The following is a 24081-nucleotide window of genomic DNA, read 5'->3' as shown; positions in this document are numbered from 1 at the left end:
ATATTATTTGCGAGGATGTAGCGCCATCCGGTGGCTCTTACAGAAAAAAACTGGTGTCGGCATGAAACATGATAAATATTCTAAAGAAATAACTCCAACCGCACAGCCTGACTGAAAGAAGTGAAAATAAACATGTTATGTTACTCGGACGAACAATTTTGAGCTAAAGAGAGAACCTAAGGGAGGTGAAGATAAGTAGTAAGCAGCCCCTCCAGCGGGGGCGCTGTGACAAAAACCAACAGACATCCTTTTTTCCGGTAGCGGAAGTGACACTATTGTTTATCCGCCATTGAGCCTCCACGGCGTGAGAGCAACGATGGCTAGCGCTGCAGCAAAACAAGCGCCGAAAAATGCTTCCAAAACAACCACGGGGGCCACTGGGGCGGCGGGGGTTAGCGGTGGACCTCCGATAATGCCCCTCGCCTCTCCACTTATGGGGAAAAAGAAGAAGCCGTTTCTGGGGATGCCTGCCCCGCTTGGCTACGTCCCGGGTCTCGGCAGAGGGTGAGCTAGCTTAGCCACCTAGCTTAGAAAGTGGAGTCCTGTATGCGGATGAAGTTAGTTTAGCAAACTGTGGGTTGTTGTAATATAGAGGCAACTGAGCCGAAGTGAAAATGTGTGAGAATAACCATTTCTAATGTTTTTGTTATATTAAAATAAATTATAGTAACTGCGTTAACTAGTTAGCTTTTGAGCAATGAACTATAATATGACCAAGTTGACTCTAGCTGTGGTCACTGGTGGAAGAATTGCTCAATTATTCATTAATTTATTGTAGCTATACTGCATTATAAGTAAAAGCCCAGCATTCATAATACGGCTCAAGTTAAACCACATACATTTTAATTAGTAACAGTAGCAGCATTAAAACTCTGATATCTGATTCTGAACTCTGAGCTGGTCTGAACTCTTTTATATAATGTTACATTTGGCTGGTTTAGGTTAATTGTTTCTGAAGTGTGAGGGAATGCATATTCTTCAGTTTTCTCTGATCACTAACCTCCCATGCTGGTTAGATAGTACTGGTAGTAGTAGTTTGTAATGTAAGAAGGCCATATGGGTGTGTAAGACATCAAAAAATACTGGTGATTTGAAGTTATTTTTATGTATATAATTGACATTATGTATATAATTGACATTACACTGTTTTCTGTTTGAGGTTTTAGTGTTAAGACCTGATAAGTCAAGCAGCAAAAATAATCTAATGGTCTCACTGCTGAAAAGTATAGATAAAGGTGTTAAAATGTATATTGAATTTCCCTCTTGGTGCTCATCGTGCTTCGTGTTTATATGGGTAGCATCTTACATTATTGCTCCTTTTCAGTGCAACTGGTTTTACCACCCGGTCTGATATTGGCCCTGCTCGTGATGCCAACGACCCAGTGGATGACCGACATGCACCCCCAGGGAAGAGAACAGTCGGGGATCAAATGAAGAAGAACCAGGATGATGATGATGAAGATCTGAACGACACCAACTATGATGAGGTGCCAATGATTGGATTGTCTCTGTTATTTGATGCTTATCTGTTGTAGAGCTATTTGCAAAGTCTCCATTCATCTACTCAAACTTCAGTGTTGACCAGAGAGTAATCTGTGCATTTTGGTGATTAAGTTAAGTTGTTCCTCATGCAAATAACAATATGTTGCCTTTTTTGTTGTAGTTTAATGGATATGCAGGTAGCTTGTTCTCCAGTGGGCCCTATGAGAAAGATGATGAAGAAGCAGATGCTATATATGCAGCACTAGACAAGAGGATGGATGAAAGACGCAAAGAAAGAAGGTTACCTAAAAAATTCAGTTGGCCTTTTCACTATTGAGTTTTTAGTGTTGAAGAATGCCACTTCCAAATTTCACACAGTGTTTTCACATTTGAGACTCTGTGACTATGATGCTGCATTTTAGTGTAATATCTAATGCTGCCTTGTGTTATTTCAGGGAGCTGAGAGAAAAGGAAGAAATTGAGAAATACCGTATGGAGCGACCCAAAATCCAACAGCAATTTTCAGATCTAAAGGTAAGTAATTGGTGATGATGTTCATGTTCTTCTTCACTTATGATCACCTCACATTCTTCTGCTGTCTCTGAACACTGATTGGATCAATTAGGATTGCTTCAGCTCAAGGTAGAGATTTAACTCTCAGAGGATATGTATTCTGAAGTTGTAGTGTAACTGTAAAAATGACAATAGGTGGATCTAGAAATTTCACAAGACAATAGCAGTATGGAGTAGTACTAAGTTTGTTACAAACAAACCACATTGCTGACATCTCATCATAGAGAAAGTTGGCAGAGGTGTCAGAGGAGGAGTGGCTAAGTATCCCTGAAGTGGGCGATGCAAGAAACAAGCGCCAGAGGAATCCCCGGTATGAGAAACTCACCCCTGTTCCAGACAGCTTCTTCTCTAAACACCTGCAGAGTGGAGAGAACCACACCACTGTTGACCCCTTGCAAGGGGTGAGTATGCACATACCTTTACTGTAGACATCCACATTATAACACACATCAGTGAATGATCTGGTGTATTTTCATCATGCACCAGCAGGAGTCAGGATATCTCACTGGAACCAAGCATGTCTCTTCAGCCATACAGTTACTGCAGATCAAAACAGACACCCGTTTCTGCTGATCTGATAAGATGTCCTCTTTTGGCACTTAAAATACTCTATACAACTATGACTACTTCATTGGCCAGATTGACTGCACATGCCAGCTGTATGCATCACCATATAAAACAAACATGGCCTGTTGGTTAAAAAGTTGTTTGCTTTTTCCATGTGCATAATACAGTCCTAAAATTATTCTAAAACTATTTCCATTATTACCATGAATACACTATACTGTGTTGTTTTGTAGGAAAACCACTTCTCCATGGTAAGAAAAGCATCATATGATCTAGACCTGTTTCATTTTTTTAAAGTACTGAAACTGAATTCTTGCAGACTGTAACACTCCACTCCATTACCACTGTTTCTCACCACTAGCTGGGAGGTCTGAACACACCATACCCAGGAAGCATGACTCCTGGCTTGATGACACCAGGAACAGGAGAGCTGGACATGAGGAAAATTGGGCAAGCCAGGAACACACTCATGGATATGAGGCTGAGTCAGGTAACTAATACATTATCCTCCGTTCCCATGCTCATGTCATGTTTATTATTCTGCAGATGTTACATAGAATTTATTCACGCTCTTGCTTGCCTGACTCTGCCTTTTTTCTATTTCAAGGTTTCGGACTCAGTGAGTGGACAGACAGTGGTGGATCCTAAGGGTTACCTGACAGATCTTAACTCCATGATCCCCACACATGGAGGGGACATTAGGTAGAGACACGTTAGGGACACTAGAAGCACCTATGCATGTGTGTATGCATGTGAGATCAGTTGTGTGTGTCTGATGTGGGCTGTCTGGCTCTGTGTGTCCAGTGACATCAAGAAGGCTCGTCTGCTGCTGAAATCTGTGAGAGAGACCAATCCCCATCACCCACCTGCCTGGATTGCCTCTGCCAGGCTGGAGGAGGTGACTGGCAAACTGCAAGTGGCCAGGAACTTGATCATGAAAGGCACAGAAATGTGTCCTAAGGTAAAATGATGCACAGTATATATCTGTTAAGAGCCAAAGCCCATGAATAGAGATTTATATCATTAACTCATCCAGAAGTTATGCTGTCATGGAGTTTGTCGGTTGTTAAATTTATGATGTCTAATATATATACTTAAAGATATTTCAGGACTTTGTCCTCCTGTTGAAATGAGCATTTCTCTCTGCTTTCCAGAGTGAGGATGTATGGCTGGAGGCTGCGCGGCTCCAGCCTGGTGACACAGCTAAAGCTGTTGTAGCCCAGGCTGTCCGTCACTTGCCACAGTCAGTCCGTATTTACATCAGAGCTGCAGAGCTGGAGACAGACATCAGGGCAAAGAAACGAGTCTTAAGGAAAGGTAAGGCTGTCAAATAGTATCATCTGTAATGATAGTTTTAAATTTGACTGAAGTGGTTTTAATTTGTTTTAGTGTCTGTGTGTATCCATCATCAAATTGTGAGTAAGCAGTAAGCTGAGGTTTTGAAAAGACATGTTACTGTTACGCTATGAGGAGAGAATTCTGTCCTTTCCCAGCAGTGTAGGCGTCAACAACAGCATACTGATTCCCTGCCAAAAGGAAGACACCAATTTCTGCATGCTGAAAATTCAAAACCAGTTTCAATTTGTTCATTGTCTCATAAAAGCACCCATACAGAATTACTCTCTGTACACACAAGATTGCATGAAAGATTTCATAAGGGTTATATTTGGCAGCTGTGACTCTGGCTTTTCACCAAGGCCAGGCACCCTATTTGAACCATAGTGTCAATGCTCTCACATGCACACAGACACACACCAATATTTCCCAGCAGCATACCCCACTGACAGAGATGGATGTGGAGCTTCCTCTGTGAAAGTGCTCTCTAAGCCTCTACATGTTCAGTTCCCGCTAGTCTACTTCTTTTACATACACAACACGCCACCTTCCTAACTAGACAATGCTAAAATTCACTGAAATTTGTAATGTCTCACTTTCTATTTGTGTACAAAAAGTGTTGCTGGTGTAAATATAGTTAAGTTTTTGTGTTACCAATATTAAAAAGGTTGCTGGCATTGAGCCAGAGTGGCCAGTTGGTTGAAAAGTCAGCCTATTACAGCAAGTTCTAAAACTCTAAGCAGTTAGTTTTTTGTCTTGAGCACACACAGACCTGCACACAATTATTGTGTCAATAAAATCACATAGCAGTTGTATAATTGTAACCCACGTAGCCCTGGAAAATGTGTCCAAGTCTGTTCGACTATGGAAAACAGCTGTTGAGCTGGAGGAGCCAGAGGATGCCAGGATCATGCTTAGCAGAGCTGTTGAGTGTTGCCCTACTAGTGTGGAGGTAAGATAAGTACATGCAGTCATTTCATATTTCTGAAACATCAGATATAGAACTATCAGGACACCGCAAGCTACAATTGCCTAAACATTTGCACCTACCTCTGTTTCTAACTCTAGCTGTGGCTGGCACTGGCCCGGTTAGAGACGTATGAGAATGCACGTCGTGTCCTGAACAAAGCTCGAGAGAATATCCCCACTGATCGTCACATCTGGATCACGGCTGCCAAGTTGGAAGAGGCCAACGGCAACACTCAAATGGTAGACAAGATTATTGACAGAGCCATCACTTCTCTACGTGCCAATGGTGTGGAGATCAACAGAGAGCAGTGGATACAGGTGTGTTCCTGTGGCTTTGTGGTTTCTGTGACATCATAGAGAGAGAGAGAGCGGGGTTTCCTGCAGCTGTTTATGGAAGAGGGAAACCTCTTTCACTGAATAAGTAATTGCATTCCCTAAGGTCAGAAGAAGTAAAACACGTTCACATGCAGTGTCAAAACACTGTGTGTGATGATTAAGAGCTTTTTGAGTGTGCCATACCTGATCCAAATTGTCATTATCACTCTCAAATTGAGAGAAGACTTTTAATAAGTACGCTACTACTGCAGTAATTCTAAGTTAATGATATAATTTAAACTGTAACTAATATATCAGTGATGCTTATGAACACTGGATAACTACGGGGCTCCAGAGTGTGACTAATGTTGTTGAAAAGGCAAAAATTTGTTGAGTGCTACTAAATGTTTTTCTTGGTTTCAGTTGGTAAATCTGACATTTTGTATGTCTATGTATGATTGTAACATTAGTCCCCCCGCACCCCAGTGAAGGTCAGAGCAAATCAAAAACAGTAGGGGCAGGGCTTCACCTCTGCCTCTGACTTTTATGTTCTGTACACTGATGTGAGTTTAAAGACCTGGCTGAACAACAGAACCGTGGTAACTTAGGTCAGAAGGAAGCGAAGTATGGCTATAAGTATTTTTTTTTTTTTCCTTCATCAAAAATGCTGTGCTTAAGACCAGTACAGATATGCTCGACCCCTGGCACATCCAACCTAGATCTGTGGAAACTTAAATTAATGAAGCTTAACTGTACAGTCAATGGTTTCTCTGGCTGACAATACCGCTTTTGCTGTCGGCATATTGACTTTCTGTACTGACACATTAAAAAAAAACTAAATATGTCATGGTAAGTGTGTGGCCATCACAGTTCCCCTCCCATCAGCATTTCAGCACCACGTAGTGGCAAACTACAGCAGTGAGAGAAGATGATAATTAAAATTGCATTGCATACAATATTGTAAAAGAACTGCCTTTCACTAAATCATAATGAAAAAGAGCTGAACATTATCCTCAGCTACAGTAACTGTACAGTCCTTGTCAAGTTTGTTGGGGTGAATGCAGACACAAAACAGAAATCACCAATAACATGTACAAGGCATTTATGATGACTGATGAAACTTTAAATGTTTTGTTTTAAAATAATGTAGATTTTTTTCAATTTCATGTTTATGCTGTTGTTGAAATATGAACCAGCAATTATTTGCACCAAAAAAGTAACATAGTAATGCTAAAGGTGCTGAAAAAAAAATATGTGCACCTAAATTTTATGCTGGTGCACCAGTGTAACCAATTCACAAAGTTAGCCTGGAGCGATATCTGTCAGGCGCTTTGATTGAATAAACTAGTGAACCACATGATTTAAAAAATGAATGACTAAAGCAATTTAAACTTGATGTTGATGAAGTAGTGAGTGCGTCATGTGTTTATAAGCTTTGATGGCATGCCAGCATATTTTGGCAAACCTGCCCTCAGCTCTCTTGTCTCAGGGCAATAAAATACAAGCCAGCACTGCCACTGACATTTTGTTTAGTGCTGTTCACAGTTGTTTTGCAATCGTAGTTCTTCACAGTAATCCCTTTTCACGTTGTTTTTTTTCTTTGTCTTGACTACTTCACCTCTGGCAAAGTGTGCGGTTATTCCAGTAGGTTTATCAAGGCCATTTGCCAGACTCATAACACCAAGAACAGATAAATCTTGAAATGACAGGATAAATCTTGAAATGACAGGATTTGGCAACTTTTAAAAGAACTTGTTTGTGTCTTAACAAACCTGGGCTGGTCAGTTGCTCTTGCCACAAAAACATGTAGAAATTATCTCTTAAAAAAGACAAATTGTTTATAAACTGTAAGTCATTTTTATGGGTATCAAATTCCCAGGTTCATTTAGAGATTTCTGGTCTCAGTGCTGGAAGATGTTTGCTCAGCATTTGCTGACCTACTGTTGAGAATTCTGTGTTGCCCTGTCTGATACCCACCGTCTCGTTCTTCCTAAATGTTTCTTCTTATCCTGTAGGATGCAGAGGAGTGTGACAAAGCGGGCAGTGTGGCTACCTGTCAGGCGGTGATACGAGCTGTCATAGGGATTGGCATTGAGGAGGAGGACCGCAAGCACACCTGGATGGAGGATGCAGACAGTGTAAGTACTGGTGTATTTGTTTTACACAGGTCATACTGAGACCCTGACATCCAGATGAATCATTCACGTACTCTTTCACTGTCAGAGCTGAAGGTAACTGAGAAGCTTGTCTGTTTCAGTGTGTGGCCCATGGAGCATTGGAGTGTGCCAGGGCTATCTATGCCCATGCTCTTCAGGTGTTCCCCAGTAAAAAAAGCGTTTGGCTTAGAGCTGCATACTTTGAGAAAAACCATGGCACCAGGTGACCAGATTTGCCTTTTAAATGCAATGATTCAGTGAACTGTTAAAAACATGAGTAAAAAGCTCACGTTTATTTTATTACCTCATATGTTAATGGTTTAATTAATCACTGTTTAATACTGTGGTTTTCTCTCCTGTGCCACTCATCTGCCTCTGTGCTCCTCCCATCCATTATTCATGGCTCACTGCACCTCTCAGGGAGTCTTTGGAGGCCCTGCTGCAGAGGGCTGTGGCTCACTGTCCCAAAGCAGAGGTCCTGTGGCTGATGGGGGCCAAGTCCAAATGGCTGGCCGATGATGTGCCTGCTGCCAGAAGTATCCTCGCCCTGGCCTTCCAGGTGATGATGCAAACTCTGACATGTTCACTTGGAAGCCATTTGAGCCTGCGTCTAACTTGTTCCTTTCACATTACCCACACGTCTCCCTTCTGCTTCTATGTATTTTGCTAGGCTAACCCTAACAGTGAAGAGATCTGGCTTGCTGCTGTGAAACTGGAGTCTGAGAATAATGAGTATGAAAGAGCCCGTCGACTACTGGCCAAGGCCCGCAGCAGTGCCCCAACAGCTAGGGTGAGTTTGTTTGTGTGTGTGTAAGAAAGAGAGACAGACACAAAGATCTGTATTTCTCAGTTGCTGGAAATAAAGTTTAAAAAAATCTCTCGGCATTTAGATTTGAATACATCTCAAACCTCAGCCTTCACTAAGTTGTGAGATGGTATTTTCTGGATTACAAAACAGCCTGAAATGAGAAGTTGAATGAACAGATTTCTCTAGCTTTTTTTGGATGATAGTGTGTACATGGGAAGTGTATTTAAACTGCTTTTCCCTGACCCTCTGTACCAGCACATGAAGTTTGTTTTTCTTTAAGTAATGCTGGTATAAATACAGATCTGACACATGTTTAAGGGGTGGTTTGACAATCACATGTATGTCTTTTCTGCTTTAATGCCTGCGCTTAATAGCAAGTTAATTGTGTATTGCACTTGAGGTAGTTTCTACAAACATGCAGTTTGTCTCAGGTTCAGGCTTGCCAGGTTTCTACACCTTGAAGCAGTCAGCTCCACTCAGGTTAACCGATGCTGTCAGTAGTGCTCTCAAACATCAATCTGTCTACCCGGTGATCTGGCTGCACTCTTTCTAGATATTTGTATTCTATTTGCTGACAGATAGGACTGTGAGTTCCTCCTTTAATGCTGGCTGTACCGATTGTTCTGTCAGATAAGCCAGCTGTGGGGTGGTAATGGAGCACTTACTGTAAGTGTTTTTAGGCTGCTTCTTAAGAAGCTGGTATTTGATCCTTCTGAAAGCAGGTAAGGTATTTATGTTGCATAAACTGGGCCACACTACAGGTATTTCAAATGATTTTTCACACTGTTTAATGTGAACTGTATTACAAGCCGAGGGCAATTCATGCGTTGTGTTTATACATATTTCCTGGCAAAACAGCTTGTGGGTTTGTTTGTATCTCTACCTCTACAGGTATTTATGAAGTCAGTAAAATTAGAGTGGGTTTTGGGAAACATAGAAGCTGCTCAGGAGTTGTGCACTGAGGCTTTGAAACACTATGAGGACTTCCCCAAACTTTGGATGATGAGAGGCCAGATAGAGGAGCAGTGTGAAAGCATGGACAAGGCCAGAGAGGCCTACAACCAAGGGGTAAGCTGGGGGAAGTGTTTGAGATGATGGGTTTGTGTCAGTATTATAATAAGGGAAATAAAGCAAATTGAGCTTTTTCAAAATGTATGTTTTTGGTGAAAACTGCTGTTTCCCAAATAACTCTAAAAAGCAGTTGATGTCTTGTTCATTGCTGTAGCTGAAGAAGTGTCCCCACTCTGTGCCCCTGTGGCTGCTGTTGTCTCATCTTGAAGAGAGTGTGGGACAGCTGACAAGAGCCAGAGCCATCCTGGAGAAAGCACGACTCAAGAACCCTCAGAGCCCTGAACTATGGTGAGAAAACACTACAGCGTTGTAAGCCACTTGATGAAGGCATGATGCTAGATATCATATTAAGCATGTCAATATCAATCTTAAAGGCAAGTCTGTACCTTTTCAATGCGCACATACTGTGGATAATAGAAGTATGTTAACAAACATATGTGCCTCTAGACTGACATGTATGTTGTTATATTTACCAGGTTGGAGTCGGTGAGACTGGAGTTCAGAGCTGGACTGAAGAACATTGCCAACACACTGATGGCCAAAGCCTTGCAGGAGTGCCCTAATTCAGGTGAGGCTTTTGGGTGGACTTCTTCTCAAAAATATAGATGCAGGATGCAGAATGTTTAGAGGTTTTCTAGTATTCTTAAATGAGTGTTCAGAGGGCTTCTGTTGCTGTTATGGATTGGGCCTTCATACTCAAAAATTCATTCAGTTTCAGCTCAGTCCTCTCTCTTTTCCTTCTACAAAGGTATCCTGTGGGCTGAGGCAGTGTTTTTAGAGGGCAGGCCGCAAAGGAAGACTAAGAGTGTGGACGCTTTGAAGAAGTGTGAACATGATCCCCACGTCCTGCTCGCTGTAGCCAAGTATGACAGCATCTTTTCCACCGCTCTTCTTCTCTGTAATGAGCTCTGTTCTTTGTGCAAAACTTTTTATATAAAGTGTCTCTTTCTATTCAGTTCTTCTTTTATCTTGCTTTCAACAGACATTTTGGTATGAAGCTTGTTTATTTTTACATAAACTCTTGTGGACACATTTCAGATTGTTTTGGAGTGAGCGTAAGATCACCAAGGCCAGAGAGTGGTTCCTCAGGACTGTAAAGATTGAGCCAGACCTGGGAGATGCTTGGGCTCTCTTCTACAAATTTGAGCTACAACATGGCACAGAGGTAAGAATGGTCAAGTATGATCTGGGTATGAGACGTTTGTCAATTTGTGTATCAGTAGTCATGTTAATGTTGCGCCTAAATATCCTTCCACACAAGAATGACTAAATCCTGTACGATTGACATGTCTGATGTAAGCCCAATTGAGCAGTACATGCTATTACTGCATTGGACAGCTTATGTTGCTCTTTTACCATTTACTACTAAAATGTTCATACTCTTTTTCGTTAAGGTACATGTTAGCTACTACCAAAGACTTTGTGAGTGTGCATTTAAGTCTAACGTTTATGTCCTGCATCCATCAGGAACAGCAGGAAGAGGTGCGAAAGCGCTGTGAGAATGCAGAGCCCCGACATGGTGAGCTGTGGTGTGCCGAGTCCAAACACGTCCTGAACTGGCAGAAAAAGACAGGAGAGATCTTAGCACAGGTAGCCAGCAAGATTAAGAATACATTCTGAGATAGTCGAAATTTGGACTGAAAACACTTGGAAGACTCTGGCAGTCACCAATCTAACAAAGAACAGCGATGGACACACCCAGCTGTCGTTTTCTACCAAGATACTAAGTATTGATACATGCCCACACACCTTTTTCATGTTTTATTGTTTTATAACTTTGACTTGTTGGACATTATCAACAAAAAAAACATTAGAATGAAAACCAATCTCTATACAGTTTCAAGCAATTACAAATATAAAAGTCAAAATCATTGATTATCCACTTGAAGTGAATAAGTGCGGTGCTATTTTCGCAGCAACTCCAGTGTTCGGACTTAACCACAGTGGGACATTAAGACTGTTAGTCATAAACCATTTCTGTGTAGCTTGGCTTTGCCCTTGGAGGTTGTGTCTTGCTGGGAAGTAAATGCGTAGGCCGCTGCAGGTATGCTGTAGATGATGTTTCCTTTATTTGAAGCATGTGTCAGTGGTGTGTACAAAATTCAAATGAAGTCAAAACCAGCCAACCAATAGCAGATCTCCATCCAACTTAGGTGAATTCTAATAATAGCTGACTGCACTGGTTGATTTAGGTGTGGCATATATGAATTAGTTTGGTTTTTACTTTGAGAGTCTGTTTTTCCTGGTAATTCATGTCATTCAAATTTTTTCGTTATTGTTGCTGTTGTGAAAAAAAGAAACACACCAAGCAGAGAGGTTGATTTCATCTTTAACAACCTTTGGACTGAACCCTTTTAATGTCACATGCCAGGTGGTTATGTCTGGTCCATGTAGATATGCCATAGGGTCAGATTTAGCTCTGTATGTTCACCAAGTGTATATAAACTATTTGGGACTATTCCAAGGTTACTCTTGTAGTGAGTAGCGTTTTATGTTACATATCTTGCTTAAAATGTGTTTAAACCTCCTTTGCAGACATCCAATAAACAAATGATTGTTGCAACATTCCGTTTCTACCAAACAAGTTGTACAAAAAAGTGTGTTGTGATTCAAATGTCAGATCCAATTTGAGGCGTGTTTTCCCAGACCTTTCTGTCTAGGAGTTATATCGGCACAAATCCTCCCCCGTGTGTTTCCCATGCACGGTCAGCATATAGGTCCCGTGTGGGATTTCATTGTTAACTTGGCACCTTATGGTTTGTCTGGGACGAGTTTGGATCGCTGCCTGTTGGCATCGTAAACAATGAGCACCGTTTCATAACACCGGTGGTTTCCTGTGGCTCACTCTGTATACCTTAGAGAGCCCGTGATTAAACCACCCACTGTGGGAATGTGTCCCCTACACGTTTTCAGTTGTCCTTTTGAGAAACGCTCCACCAAATTACAGTCGCTCTTCACACCACCCCTCCTCGGCGCGTCTTTCTAACGAAACCGAAAGGATAAAGGCAAGTGATTGATTGCAGAAGTTCTCGCGACTTGATCGGACTGGAGTGAAATCCTAAGCCCAGCGTCAGCAATCCATGACAGGGGAAGAAATTGGAGCAGCAGTGACTTTGGTGATGTTGGAAGCCACGGAGCACCTCGTCCGCCGTCTGTCCACCATCGTGTTATTCCATCCACCAGAGGAAGTGTAAAAAGTTTAGAAAAAAGTGGGGGCTTGGATACAATGAACGCAGCCGAATCGAGAGTGATTCCTTGGCTCTCTTCGCTGCTGATAGAGATGGGTTTGCTCGTCTGAGGATCCTGCAGTAGAACATGATAAATGGTAAGTGCGGCTTTGGAGTCTGACGCGTATTGACGCAGCAAATTAGCTGATATGGGCAATAATAGAAAATGATAAAGTCAGGGAACATGGCATCGTAAAGAATGAGCACCGTTTTAAACATTTGTTTATACAGCTGAAACCCGACGGACGTTTTAACGCACGTCAAGCCGGAACGCGCTGTGCGTCCGGGCAGAAGCCAAGTAAAAAACGATTCAGAGTCTTATAATCGGTGTGGATGATTTATTCTGTAACAAGACCCACTTTTTTCTTTCATAGTGTCTGCCCGGAACTCGTCTCCGTGGTGTCCTGTTGGTTCTCTTGGTGGTCAACTCATATGCTAAACGTAGGTGTAACTATAAAGAAATACTGGGCTCCTACAGAGAAGTAATCTTCGTTGAGCTGCAGAATCTGGTATGACAACACTTTTGTAGATAAGACTGTTTGCCTTTGATAGGGGCATTTATTCTGCATTTGCTTTGCATTCTATTAACCGGCATAGTCTGAATGTCTGTTTACTTCAATCACTTGCAGCTGTAATTAAACATGTGGAAATGATGTTTGGATATCTGGGGATAGGGTGCCCCCCAGTGTTTGCCACTGTGCTCACTGTGTTACCAAAGCTCATGGCTTTTCCTCCTTTGAATGAGAGGCAATTTCAGTTTATTTTACTAAAGCTATGTTTTATTATTCTTTTGCAGAATTTGACTGGTTCAGTTAATACATCTAAAGACAGAGATCCTTGTCCCTCAGGAAAGGTAAATTGCATTGCAGCTTGAGCATTTTCAGCACCATGGACAGGGTAATAACTCATAACAGTCTTGATGCTGTGGGTTTCAACAGAACCTGTCACATAATTTGCCTGTGTGACTGCCTAACATTTAAAATTCAAGATAAGTGCAGACGCTAGCCCCAAGAGGGTAACAAAATGTAATGCAAACGTGTTGTATAGCAGCAGTACTGGGCTTCATGGCCTGTTTCAAATGTTTCATTTTCTTCACTTTCTGGACTGTTGTCCCTTTGGCAGCCACATCGCATCCTGTTTTCCATCTATGGTATGACACAGCAGATGCGGTGTCAGGGGAGAGGCAAGCAGGAGTCTGAGCTCAAAAAGCCTCTGGAAAGCATGGAGCAGCTCATCATTCACAACTGCAGTCCAGATTACCTGGTGAGGAGAGGACCTTTACAGAACTCTAGGCTTCTGTTTGTGTTGGTTGAAAACATCTACGGATTTCCCATTCCTTACTTGGCACCCCCCACATGCATAGAAACGGCTTTTAAATTAAACGTCAGGCTCAGATCATGGTAGAAAAAGATCCTTAATAACATTACTCAAAACAATATTTTACTGCATAACAAAACTTTTGTTCTGGTTGTATGCTTTCAGGGGAGAAGACAGTCTTGTTCTGCTTTCCAGAAAATACAAGGAAAGAAGAGAAAGAGAATCAGGTTAATCAAAGTGATCAAGTCAGTGATCACCTGTTGGCAGAAACTTCAGAGTGTCCTGTAAACCTGTGCTATTCTCTCATGAAGATTTCAGGTGAATTTCCAGAAAGTTCCCTGCATCCAACAGGATATTGACAAATGACCCACTATATTTAGACAGCTGCTTTTCAAATGCAGTATCATGAATGTTTACTGTTGTCAAGTTCTCAGTGTTTTGTGTGTTAAACCTATACCAGACTCTCTATGATAGCAGTGCTCCTTGTTTTATGGAATAGTTTTCTAGTAACCACAGATAAGCTAAAAATATCTACAATGCATTCAAATACTTTCAGAATATGCACAGTTTCTAGGGTTTCAACTGTTGTAACGACCATTATTTTTGTTTATGTTACCACACTCATGAAATGTTCTTATGCCAGTTATATTGGAGTAGTTCTGTATACCATATAATAAAAAACTGTATCTGATTCATACTAATCTCAGGTCTTGGTAGTGTGATTATTATTATTGGTATATCAAAATGTGAAGCCAACAGCAGACTATTTTTGACAGTACATTACAGTATAGTGTGCAATTAGACAGCTTACATGGTGTGACAATAAGAAATAACTGAACAGAGAGAAAAACAAACACTAGATACATGATGCATTATTTATTTATTTTTTTTACTGGATAAGCTTTCAGTGACTCCCTAACATTTTTAAATTGGGGAAGATTTTGATTTATCGAAATAATTTAATAGTGCAGTCAAGTTAAATATATCATTTAGATTAATAATGCTCCTCAGTAAAGACATTTCTGATAAACGCGGAACTCTTCTAATACAGCACTGTTTCTGTCCGGAACGGAGCATATGTCGCACGGGCTCGGCTAAACGAGATTCCAACGTCAACAAGTGTGCATTGTTGCGGTAAAAACGTGTCGTTGCTGACATCTTTACACAAAACAGGCGTATGGAAGTGATTTCTTTCTTTTATATTGTCTCGTTTATGTTTTTCAGCGACAGGTAAACTACATACATCCAACATTAAAACACAAAAAAGCAGCGTTACGAATGTGACGTTACCGGCGTTACACGTTTTGAGGAAATCCTGCTGAATAATCGGAGCATGACAAACGCCCTCAACGGATTTTAGTTCTTGTGTTTGGATTGGTTGAGTCAGTCGGATTAAGTCCAGTAGTCTTTCGCGGAGCTGATATGGCCAGCACCAGCGCAGACATGGATCCAGATGTTGCTCGGAGGCTGTTTGAGGAGGGGGCCACCCTGGTGCTGCTGGGTGTTCCTCAGGGTACGGAGCTGGGGATTGACTGCAAGAGCTGGCAGGTGGGTCCTCGCTTCCGCGGCGTGAAGATGATCCCTCCAGGCTTGCACTTCCTCCACTACTGCTCTGTTAACCCGCCAAGCTGCGGAGGAGAGACTGGCCCGAAGACAGGCCTCTTCCTCACTCTTAAACCCAGAGAGATCCTGCTGGCCAGCTGGGATCCCAAAGAAGAAGATCTGGACTTCTCAGCGTCCAAGAACGAAGACGAGGTGAACCGGACCCGGGCAAACTTGAGAGATCTGGATCCTTACCTGGGTCCTTATCCATACGAGGTGATGAGGAAATGGGTGTCCCTCACTGACCGTGTGACTGAGGAGGTGGCCACCAAGTTGCAGCCACTGTCCGGTCGAGTATGCGCCTTCAGTGATGTCGTTCCCGAGAGTCAGTTCAGACACTCCAGAGACAGGGCTGAGCATCCGAGGAACGACACGGCCTGCCAGAGCATGAGAGAGGGACTCGAGAGGCTCCCCAGGATGAAGCAGAGGGAGGGGACGGAGTTGCGTTTTTCTGATATTCCCCAGAAGACCTACCCACCTGGGGCAACCCCAGCCGAGATCACACAGTGCAGTATGGACCTGAGCTATGCCCTGGAGACTGTGCTGGAGAAGAACCATAAGTTACAGCCTCTCAACCTGCTAGGTAAGTGTTAGATGTACTTATGTCCACCCACACATCCATCCATCTATATGTCCATGTATCCATACATTCTTCCATCCATCCATCCATCCATCCATCCATCCATAAATCCATAAACCTACTACTCATCCTGGAACATATAGGGTCACACGATCCCAGCTGACAGTGGGGAAGAAGCGGGTGCATCAAATAAGAAGCACCCCAACCCCATGATACTTAAGCTGGAGCTGGTCATTGAAAAATTCTTCTTTATTCCAAAAGCATTAAAAAGCCCAACATTTCGTCTACTGCCTTCATCAGGGGCTAAACAAGAAACAAGTGCATTAAAAACACCCTGAATACATTTTAACACAAGGCATCCTGTTGGATAATGACATAGCTTAGCATTTAAACACTAATTTGTATCACCTGCATGGAACATCTCTGCTGGTTACTTTTCATAGCACCCTCTTGTGGTTGAAACAAATATGAAAGAAAAATGTTTTTTTTGCTACAGAAGTGACATCCTTTCTTTAATAGCACTGTTATGTTCAGAAATGTGGCTCTTAAACTGACATTTTGTTTTCCCCACATATAATAATATAATAATCCACATGACAAAGGTGAAAAACTGGATGTACAAGCACAAGAAAAGTTTATTTTATTTGATTTCTTAGTTGTTTTCAATAAAAATTCTGGAACCTTCCTCCTGTGTTGCCCATATGTACTAACATTAGATCATCCTTACTTTTCCTCTCTTCCCTTACAGGTGAGCTACAGTTTGCTTTTGTGTGTTTCCTGATTGGAGATGTGTATGAGGGCTTTGAGCACTGGAAGCAACTCCTGGCTCTGCTGTGTCACTCAGAGGACGCCATACAGAAACATAAGGAACTCTACCTGGGGCTCATCACTGTGCTCTACCACCAGCTTGGTGAAATCCCACCTGACTTCTTTGTTGACATTGTGTCACAGAACAACTTCCTCACTTCCACACTGCAGGTAGATGCCTAAATTGAAAATCCCAAAAATGCTGGATGCACATAATGGAATAAAGTATATTCTGGAAAACACCTACTTACTAAAAAACATGTACTAAGGATTTTGAGCTTCTTGTTTTCTAAATAACACTCTTTTTACAACATTCATGATCATGCATGGTGTGCGCCTAGGGATGTGTCACATGAACATGCCAAGACATGACAGTCAATCATAACAGCAATGCCAAAGCCTTCCCAAAAGTATTATTGTTGTTAAAGGATGTTAACATTTACGTTAACCACTCATTACACTGGTTTAATTATTTTCTCACAGGACTTTTTCCAGTTTGCCTGTGGACCTGGTGTAGACGGCACACTCCGTAAGAGAGCAGAGAAGTTCAAAGCCCACCTGACCAAGAAGTTTCGCTGGGACTTTGATGTAGACTTGGATGATTGTGCCCCTGTGGTGGTGGAGCTGCCGGAAGGTGTCACAGTGGACTGAAACTGCTCTGGTGTGGAATTCATTCTGGGACTATAAGTAGGGATCAGGAATGAAACTGTCTGGGTTTAAGTTAGCAGTGAGGCCTGGTGTTCAGTACCAGATCTGAAGGTTCCCTAAAGGCTTGAGAAAACAGCATTTCAGTAACTTTGGTGGTTCTCTAGCAGCATCTGTTAAGGATTTCATAGCTCTGTTGTACATGTACACAGTTAGTACACATTAAAGTTGGGGCAGAATGTGGTAAGGGCAGCCACTGGACTAAAGATCAGCGATGCCCCTTTTTGTTGGTTTTGCTTAGTAGCATCACATTTATTACTAAATTTGATCCCCGGTTCATTTAATATAGTTTAATATCGACTGATGGTAAGAATAATGAAATATACATAATATCATCAGTAAATGTTTGCTAAAAGTGCAATTAATAACTGTTTGGATGAAAAACCTCTAACTGTGAGCAATGAACTTAACATTATAAAAATTAAACAGAAGATATACAGGGTTTGTTAGAGAAAAATAAAAATGTTGTATTGAATGAGAATAGTGGTTCTGCACGGCATACATGATAAATGATATATCTCTTTTATGTTGCCACACTGGAAAATGACAGTCATGTTTTGTAATGGTAGTCAAATATAAAGATGACATCTAAGCATTTTCCAACCAAAACTCCCTTTAATAAAAATAATTTTGACATGAAATAGCTGTGTCATTAGTACTGTCTGCACGTTTCTAATACTCCACTAGATGGCGTTCATAGACCTTTTGTTAGGGTTTACAGCTTGTACTTTCCAAATATCTTGTTTTTGGATTTGCATTGTAAATATACAAATGTGCAATGTGCACTCACAGAGAGTGAAGAGCTGCTGGGGTCTGGTTGGATCTGGCAGTGGGTAATAGCTGTATCACAACTGTCAGGGCGGAAATTATCTTTAAGCTTTTTTCTGATCTCAGTGAAGATGATTTGTGAGAAATAACAGGTGGAAAAATACGTAGGTGGTGTACTGGATCAACTGGGTAATGTAATTACATGCATTTATTAGCTCTGTGTATGTGTGTATTTGTTGGCTGTGATGAATGGCACAGGCCTTGCATTATCCTGTTGGCCCACTAATCCATTCATTCGTTCATTTTTCCTCTGTCCCTCCTAAAGCTACTTTCCCGCCAGCTGGATGTCTCTGGTTGTCTGACTCCATGAACTCATCTGTAACCATAAAGCTGCTGCTAAAGGGACTAAATCCATCTAATGTAATTGTCGGAATCAATGGAGTCTGGGTCCACTGATGGAAATCCAAATGCCAATACAAGAAATCCATTCTCTTCACAGAAGACAGACTGTATTATGAAGTTAATGGTAATACTAAGCTCCATGATGACCCCCCCCCCTCCCTTTTTAAAAAAAAATTAAGCACATCTTAAAAGAAGATCAATCCTTTATTTTCAGTCCTCTGTGAGAGGCTTTGCCCTGGTTGTTATTTTCCTTTTGAATGCAATTACATAGAGAGAAAGGCCTGGAACACATGGTGGAAACATATCAGCACAACATGAAGGAAAATGAACTCCAATTATTTGTAGATTCATTTAGGTCTCTGGGGATGTAATGCTGTACATTGTCAATGAATACACTCTCAGAAATGACACTACAGGGACACCTTTGGCATTCCAACCCCTCCATTAGTGCTGGAAATGTACTGGGCAGCAAGTCAGCGAACAACTCAAGTATCCAACTTTTTTGTACCCTCACACACCCTCAATGAACACAGTCCTGCCATGTTTCTAATATGATAACCATTTTCTTTTTTGATCTGGTGTTTGGCTTGGTGCGTTAGCCCTGCAGAGCACAGCATGCTGGGAAATGTTCTGCATAGATTGTGCAGAACCATAAAGCCTATAGCCAGCCCTGTCAGTCCTGGTGGTGCTTTTTCTCCAGTAGATATGATCTGACCATTTCCGTGGGGCTCACACTGCCAGTATAAACACAGGCCCCTCTGTTTCTTTCTCAGCCAGGCAGCAAGGCAGATGGATGTAAGTGTGTGTGTGTATGTACGATGTCTTGACTGAGCTCATGTTTTAATATTAATTATTGGTGATTGTAAAAAAAACCATCAGGTGATTGGGAGCATTTGTAGGGAAGTACTCAAATATGAATGAACTGTGGTTTCTGATAACCTGAGCATCTAAAATTAACAGGATAAATAGGAAAACTGTGTTGGCGATCTTGCAGGAAATTCAGATGTATACTAGATAAGAGGTACAGTGCCACTTGACACGTTTCTGTCACTGCACTTATTCACATGCATTATTTTTTGTTTAAGTTTTAATTTCAGTTTCTTGTGTTTTCTCTCCCTCTGCACAGATTCATCTCTCAGGCTGCTGTCTGTCTTTCACCCATCCAGCTGAAGTATGTTTCTTTCTCTGATGTGGAGCTTTGATGTATGATTGTAATATATAGCTTGTTGAAAAGCAGGCTTTTCAGTAATTGCCTATGTTGTAAAATTACATGTGGGGAAAGATTTTGGTTTAAAGATGGAAAGAGTGTTTACTTTGTCTTGATTGCATATGCAGAGATATATATTTACCAACCATTAGCAGTGTGGTTTTGCTGTAGGACAAGTTAACAGCTTAACTTACTTTTCAGGTGTAAGAATGAAAACAAATAGTTCTAGATAACTGTGAAATGACTTGCTCTCATAAACTATATAACTGTGGCTGGAGAAGATTTTACGTGGAGGCTGCTCACACACACACACACACACACACACACACACACACACACACACACACACACACACACACACACACACACACACACACACATCAGTTTCCAGCTGCTACTTTCTCTCATCTTTTTGTCTTGGAGTTTTCTTTCTTTCTTTCTTTCTTTCTTTCTTTCTTTCTTTCTTTCTTTCTTTCTTTCTTTCTTTCTTTCTCTCTCTCTCTCTCTCTCTCTCTCTCTCTCTCTCTCTCTCTCTCTCTCTCTCTCTCTCTCTCTCTCTCTCTCTCTCTCTCTCTCTCTCTCTCCACCTTCAATACCGCGACAGAGGTGAGACCCTTGAGCAAGGCACCGAACCCCCAACTGCTCCCCGGGTGCCGCAACAATGGCTGTGGGTGTGTGTTCACAGTGTGTGTGTTCACTGCTGTGTGTGCACTTAGGGTGGGTTAAATGCAGTTGGGAATTCCAAGTATGGGTCACCATACTTGACAATATTAGTCACTTTCACTTTTTTCACTTCAATTTCTTTCTGTATCTTCTTCATAAGTTTTCTATGGGTGTTGGTGACCCAGCTGTGATTCCTCTGTATGCACTCTGTGCTGCAGTACCAGAGGGGCTTTACATGTCTGACTCACATCATCAAAATGTGAAGCAGGCACGTGTACATTTTCCCAGGTGGTGCATGGGAGCGTGTGAGGTTTGTGTGCGTGTGTGAGGTGGGTTGGGGTGGGGTGGTGTGGTGGTCGTGTGCACATTTTGAGTTCTGGTGCCCTGGTGGTACGTGGACAAGGGTGGGTGGGGGTACTAAAAGCGGGGATAGATGAGGTTAAAAATCCCTCCTGGAAATTTCATACACACCAGGGGAGGCTGTGTGTGTGTGTGTGTGTGTGTGTGTGTGTGTGTGTGTGTGTGTGTGTGTGTGTGTGTGTGTGTGTGTGTGTGTGAGAGAGCAATATGTTCTGTTATAGTGATCTGCTAAAGTGATTAAAGGCAGTAGCTAAAAACACGCGGTAGACCTTTTGAGGTCTGGTCAGCAGGCATGTGTGTCGGCCAGTGTCTCTGTGTCTGCAGTTCTGATCATGTACAGCATAAGGACATGACAGCTGGCCAATAAATTTCTCAGGCTGACTAACCAAAGTTGTAGAGGTGAAACAAGTTCAGACTGTGATTAGTGCAGACACAGATGCAGCAACACTACAGAGACGGTGATAACGTCCACTGTCATGTCTCACTGGTGTCACAGCACTCCTAAGTGAGCATCGTGCTGTGCTGTATGTCATCCTTGAGATCTTAACTAAACACTGGAGGAGTCATTTGCACAGTTCAGACAAACTGCAGTAAAAATCCTTTCCTGGTCCATATTTCCAGTCTACAGTTCAGCAGATATCCTTCACTCTCCCACACCTGCCTATCAGATGACTGATCTCTAACTTCCATTTTTAGTGTGTGTTGTCTTTGGATGTGGCACTCAGAGCATGAACTCTGGCAGACCTTGTCACAGCAGAAATGGTTTGAATACCCCTGCACCACAAATACACACACAACAGCCCTCTTGCTCACTTTCTCGGCCTATGCCAGTTTTCCTGTCTGTGTGAGGGTTTGAAGTGAAAGAAGAGCCTTCTTGGTAGCCCCCCCCCCTCCACACACACACACACACACACACACACCCTGGGGACAACCCTCTGAGTGGTTACAGGGTGGAGAGGAAGGGCACCAGGGAAACCCTGGACTGGGCCTTTTAGATGACGCTCTGAAGAGGATGAAAGCATTCATTGCTTGCTCTTTTATGCTGGGTATTAAATTCATTCCTGTTTTCTTGCTTCCTTTTTTCTAATGCTTTCTGTCAAATCTCTGTTCTTTCTCATCGCCTAGTTTCACCCTCTGTCTCCTGCACTGATACCCTATGCCTTGTGAATAATTCATAGATTTTTGATGTATTATTCAGACTTTTCTCAGAAACACATTGCTACTGTCTGGTTTGGTTTTGTTTCCCTTCATGCTAAAAAAACAGCAACCACTCCTTCGTCTATGCCCCCTGTGAAATTCTCCCTTTACTTACACACATCTGGTATAAAAAATAGTGTCTGCAGGTTTTTCCACCATGGAACAAAAAATTCAAACATTTAATATACAGTGTTATTTCCTTATAAGTAAAACAGCATTTTAATTTTTAGGTCTGCTGTTGTTCAGGCGGTAGAATGAGGGAAAGTTAGTGGACACATGTTGAAGTGTCCTAGAGCAAAACATTAAGCCCTTAATTGCCCCTGATGACTAAAAATCCAGCTCTTATTTGTTTTACTCTTTTTCCTGTTTTTCTTGTTACTTCTTCAGCACTCTGAGAGGCCAGTGCAGGTGTGCAAAGTCCTACATCATTAATCATGCTTCAGCTTGTTCTGAAAGGCGCAGGATTCGTTTTGTGACACAGGGAGTATTTTTTTTTTTTTTTTAACCGCCAGAAAAATCCCCACCATCCTTGTTATATTCCCAAGTCTCTTTAATACAACAGTAAATCGTCCTCTTCCTGCATCCACGATGTACTTTTTTTCCATCCCAGTCATTCCAACTGTGTTCTACTTCCTACATCTCTCTCCTTCTAACAGTCCAGGCTCAATTTAAATTATGGGTCTATCATCCAAAGTAGCAGAGCAGGGAATGTGGGGTCTGATCTGTTATCAGTATTTTTCTTTACTCTTAATCATTATCAGACCTGCAAGAAGTATCAATTATCACCAGGGTAAGTTTTATTAGGGATGTTAACTAAGTAACTCCTAATTATCCTTCCCTCCAGCTCTAGCTCCCTTTCAGTGTTTTCTGGCCAGAATTTCAGACTCGTCTTAGCTGATTGTCGCTAATCTTAGCCCTCGCTGTCTCCTGGCCTGTCCTACTGCTGTCACCACTGCAATTAAGTAAGTTTAATTGGAAAAGCTTCTGTCAGTGTGTGTGACTGCATATGTGTATGTGTCCATGCTGTGGCCAGGCTGACTGGAGCCAGGTGGCCACGTGTTTGGCTCACAGGAGGACGTTTTCTTTTATCACATTAAACCACAGGCAGTAAACACAGCCATATGATGCACAGAGCGCAAGATTTGACACAGTGCCAAGGGCTTGGCAACAAATGTGTGGGAACACATTAGATATTACCAAGAATGGGACATTTGGCAATAAGTTACAAATTTGGCTCAAGCTCGTATGCAGATATGGCTGAAGTGGTTTGAGTTTTTTCCATAATGTTAATGGACCTGTGGAAAAGAGATAATAACCCTGAATCAGAGATATATGGCCTAATGGTTAAGCATGGATCAGTTGTAGCTGAGAATTCAATGGGTCTCTGATGAGTAGGTTGGGTCTCAAAGCTGACATGGGAGAGGCTTGAAAAGGCTGGAGTCACAGAGCACATTATTACAAAACCTAGAGACAACTGAACATAAAATCATCTTGATATAAAAAAAAAACATCTTCTGGCTTCAGCAACAATCCAATAACATGTTAGGTGTGGTATAACTGTGGTATGTCAAGTTAAATTTAATTAAAAGGCTTAAGTCACTCAACACTAACAACTTGCAGAAGCTACCATCTGCCACTAAAAGCTGCAACAGAGCGTTTTTCCACCACAAAGATTTTGGCAAAATCTCTTGCTCTCTAGCAAACCCAGAAGGAGTATCACTCACATGTTTCCACAAACACTCTGCCCTCATCTTTCTTTGCCCCATGTCACCTTCTTTCTGTTATATGGCTTTGTCTAGTACTGGTCATTGTTTACCTCTCTAAACTATGGTGTCTGGACTGTAAACAGACTTTGGCCCTGGTCCTGGTCTGGACTAGCTCCATGTTCTCCACATTACCACTGAACCACAGCTGCCTAATGAATGTCAGGCCCTGACTACCCACAGAATGCCTGCACACACACTACTGAA

General features: G+C 42.0%; 2 protein-coding genes across 3 annotated transcripts; both read left to right on the top strand.

The window, feature by feature from the left end:
* The first annotated feature begins 289 nt into the window (after positions 1-289).
* Positions 290-11841, top strand: prpf6 (PRP6 pre-mRNA processing factor 6 homolog (S. cerevisiae)). Of its 2 annotated transcripts, XM_026332853.1 has the most exons (22): positions 290-504; positions 1325-1487; positions 1664-1782; positions 1938-2016; positions 2280-2456; positions 2856-2873; positions 2984-3112; positions 3230-3324; positions 3427-3583; positions 3777-3939; positions 4791-4909; positions 5026-5244; positions 7257-7379; positions 7499-7620; positions 7818-7956; positions 8068-8187; positions 9097-9273; positions 9431-9564; positions 9753-9844; positions 10025-10139; positions 10315-10441; positions 10744-11841. In XM_026332853.1, exons 1-22 carry the CDS (start codon positions 317-319, stop codon positions 10894-10896), a joined length of 2928 nt encoding a protein of 975 aa, XP_026188638.1. In that variant the 5' UTR covers positions 290-316; the 3' UTR covers positions 10897-11841. The 2 variants fall into 2 exon arrangements, with proteins under 2 accessions (XP_026188638.1, XP_026188639.1); XM_026332854.1 differs by lacking the exon at positions 2856-2873 and having other exon boundaries at positions 317-504; positions 10744-10896.
* A 3034-nt stretch (positions 11842-14875) lies between these two features.
* Positions 14876-18124, top strand: aar2 (AAR2 splicing factor). The gene is made up of 3 exons (XM_026331406.2): positions 14876-16005; positions 16751-16980; positions 17293-18124. Exons 1-3 carry the CDS (start codon positions 15243-15245, stop codon positions 17458-17460), a joined length of 1161 nt encoding a protein of 386 aa, XP_026187191.1. The 5' UTR covers positions 14876-15242; the 3' UTR covers positions 17461-18124.
* Positions 18125-24081: the final 5957 nt, after the last annotated feature.

The sequence above is a fragment of the Mastacembelus armatus genome, chromosome 7 (genome assembly GCF_900324485.2).
Source record: "Mastacembelus armatus chromosome 7, fMasArm1.2, whole genome shotgun sequence".
Taxonomy (NCBI): Eukaryota; Metazoa; Chordata; class Actinopteri; order Synbranchiformes; family Mastacembelidae; genus Mastacembelus; species Mastacembelus armatus.
The sequence above is the reverse complement of the archived record's forward strand: the minus strand, read 5'-3'. Positions and strand labels throughout refer to the sequence as shown.

What these genes read in the sequence shown, in the direction of transcription:
- prpf6 (XM_026332853.1), top strand. Translation starts at nt 317, where the DNA reads ATGGCTAGCGCTGCAGCAAAACAAGCGCCGAAAAATGCTTCCAAAACA. An exon ending in GTCCTGCTCGCTGTAGCCAA is followed by an intron (nt 10,140 to 10,314) that starts GTATGACAGCAT and finishes GACACATTTCAG; the next exon opens with ATTGTTTTGGAGTGAGCGTA. An exon ending in AGCTACAACATGGCACAGAG is followed by an intron (nt 10,442 to 10,743) that starts GTAAGAATGGTC and finishes TGCATCCATCAG; the next exon opens with GAACAGCAGGAAGAGGTGCG.
- aar2 (XM_026331406.2), top strand. Translation starts at nt 15,243, where the DNA reads ATGGCCAGCACCAGCGCAGACATGGATCCAGATGTTGCTCGGAGGCTG. An exon ending in ACAGCCTCTCAACCTGCTAG is followed by an intron (nt 16,006 to 16,750) that starts GTAAGTGTTAGA and finishes CTTCCCTTACAG; the next exon opens with GTGAGCTACAGTTTGCTTTT. An exon ending in TCCTCACTTCCACACTGCAG is followed by an intron (nt 16,981 to 17,292) that starts GTAGATGCCTAA and finishes ATTTTCTCACAG; the next exon opens with GACTTTTTCCAGTTTGCCTG.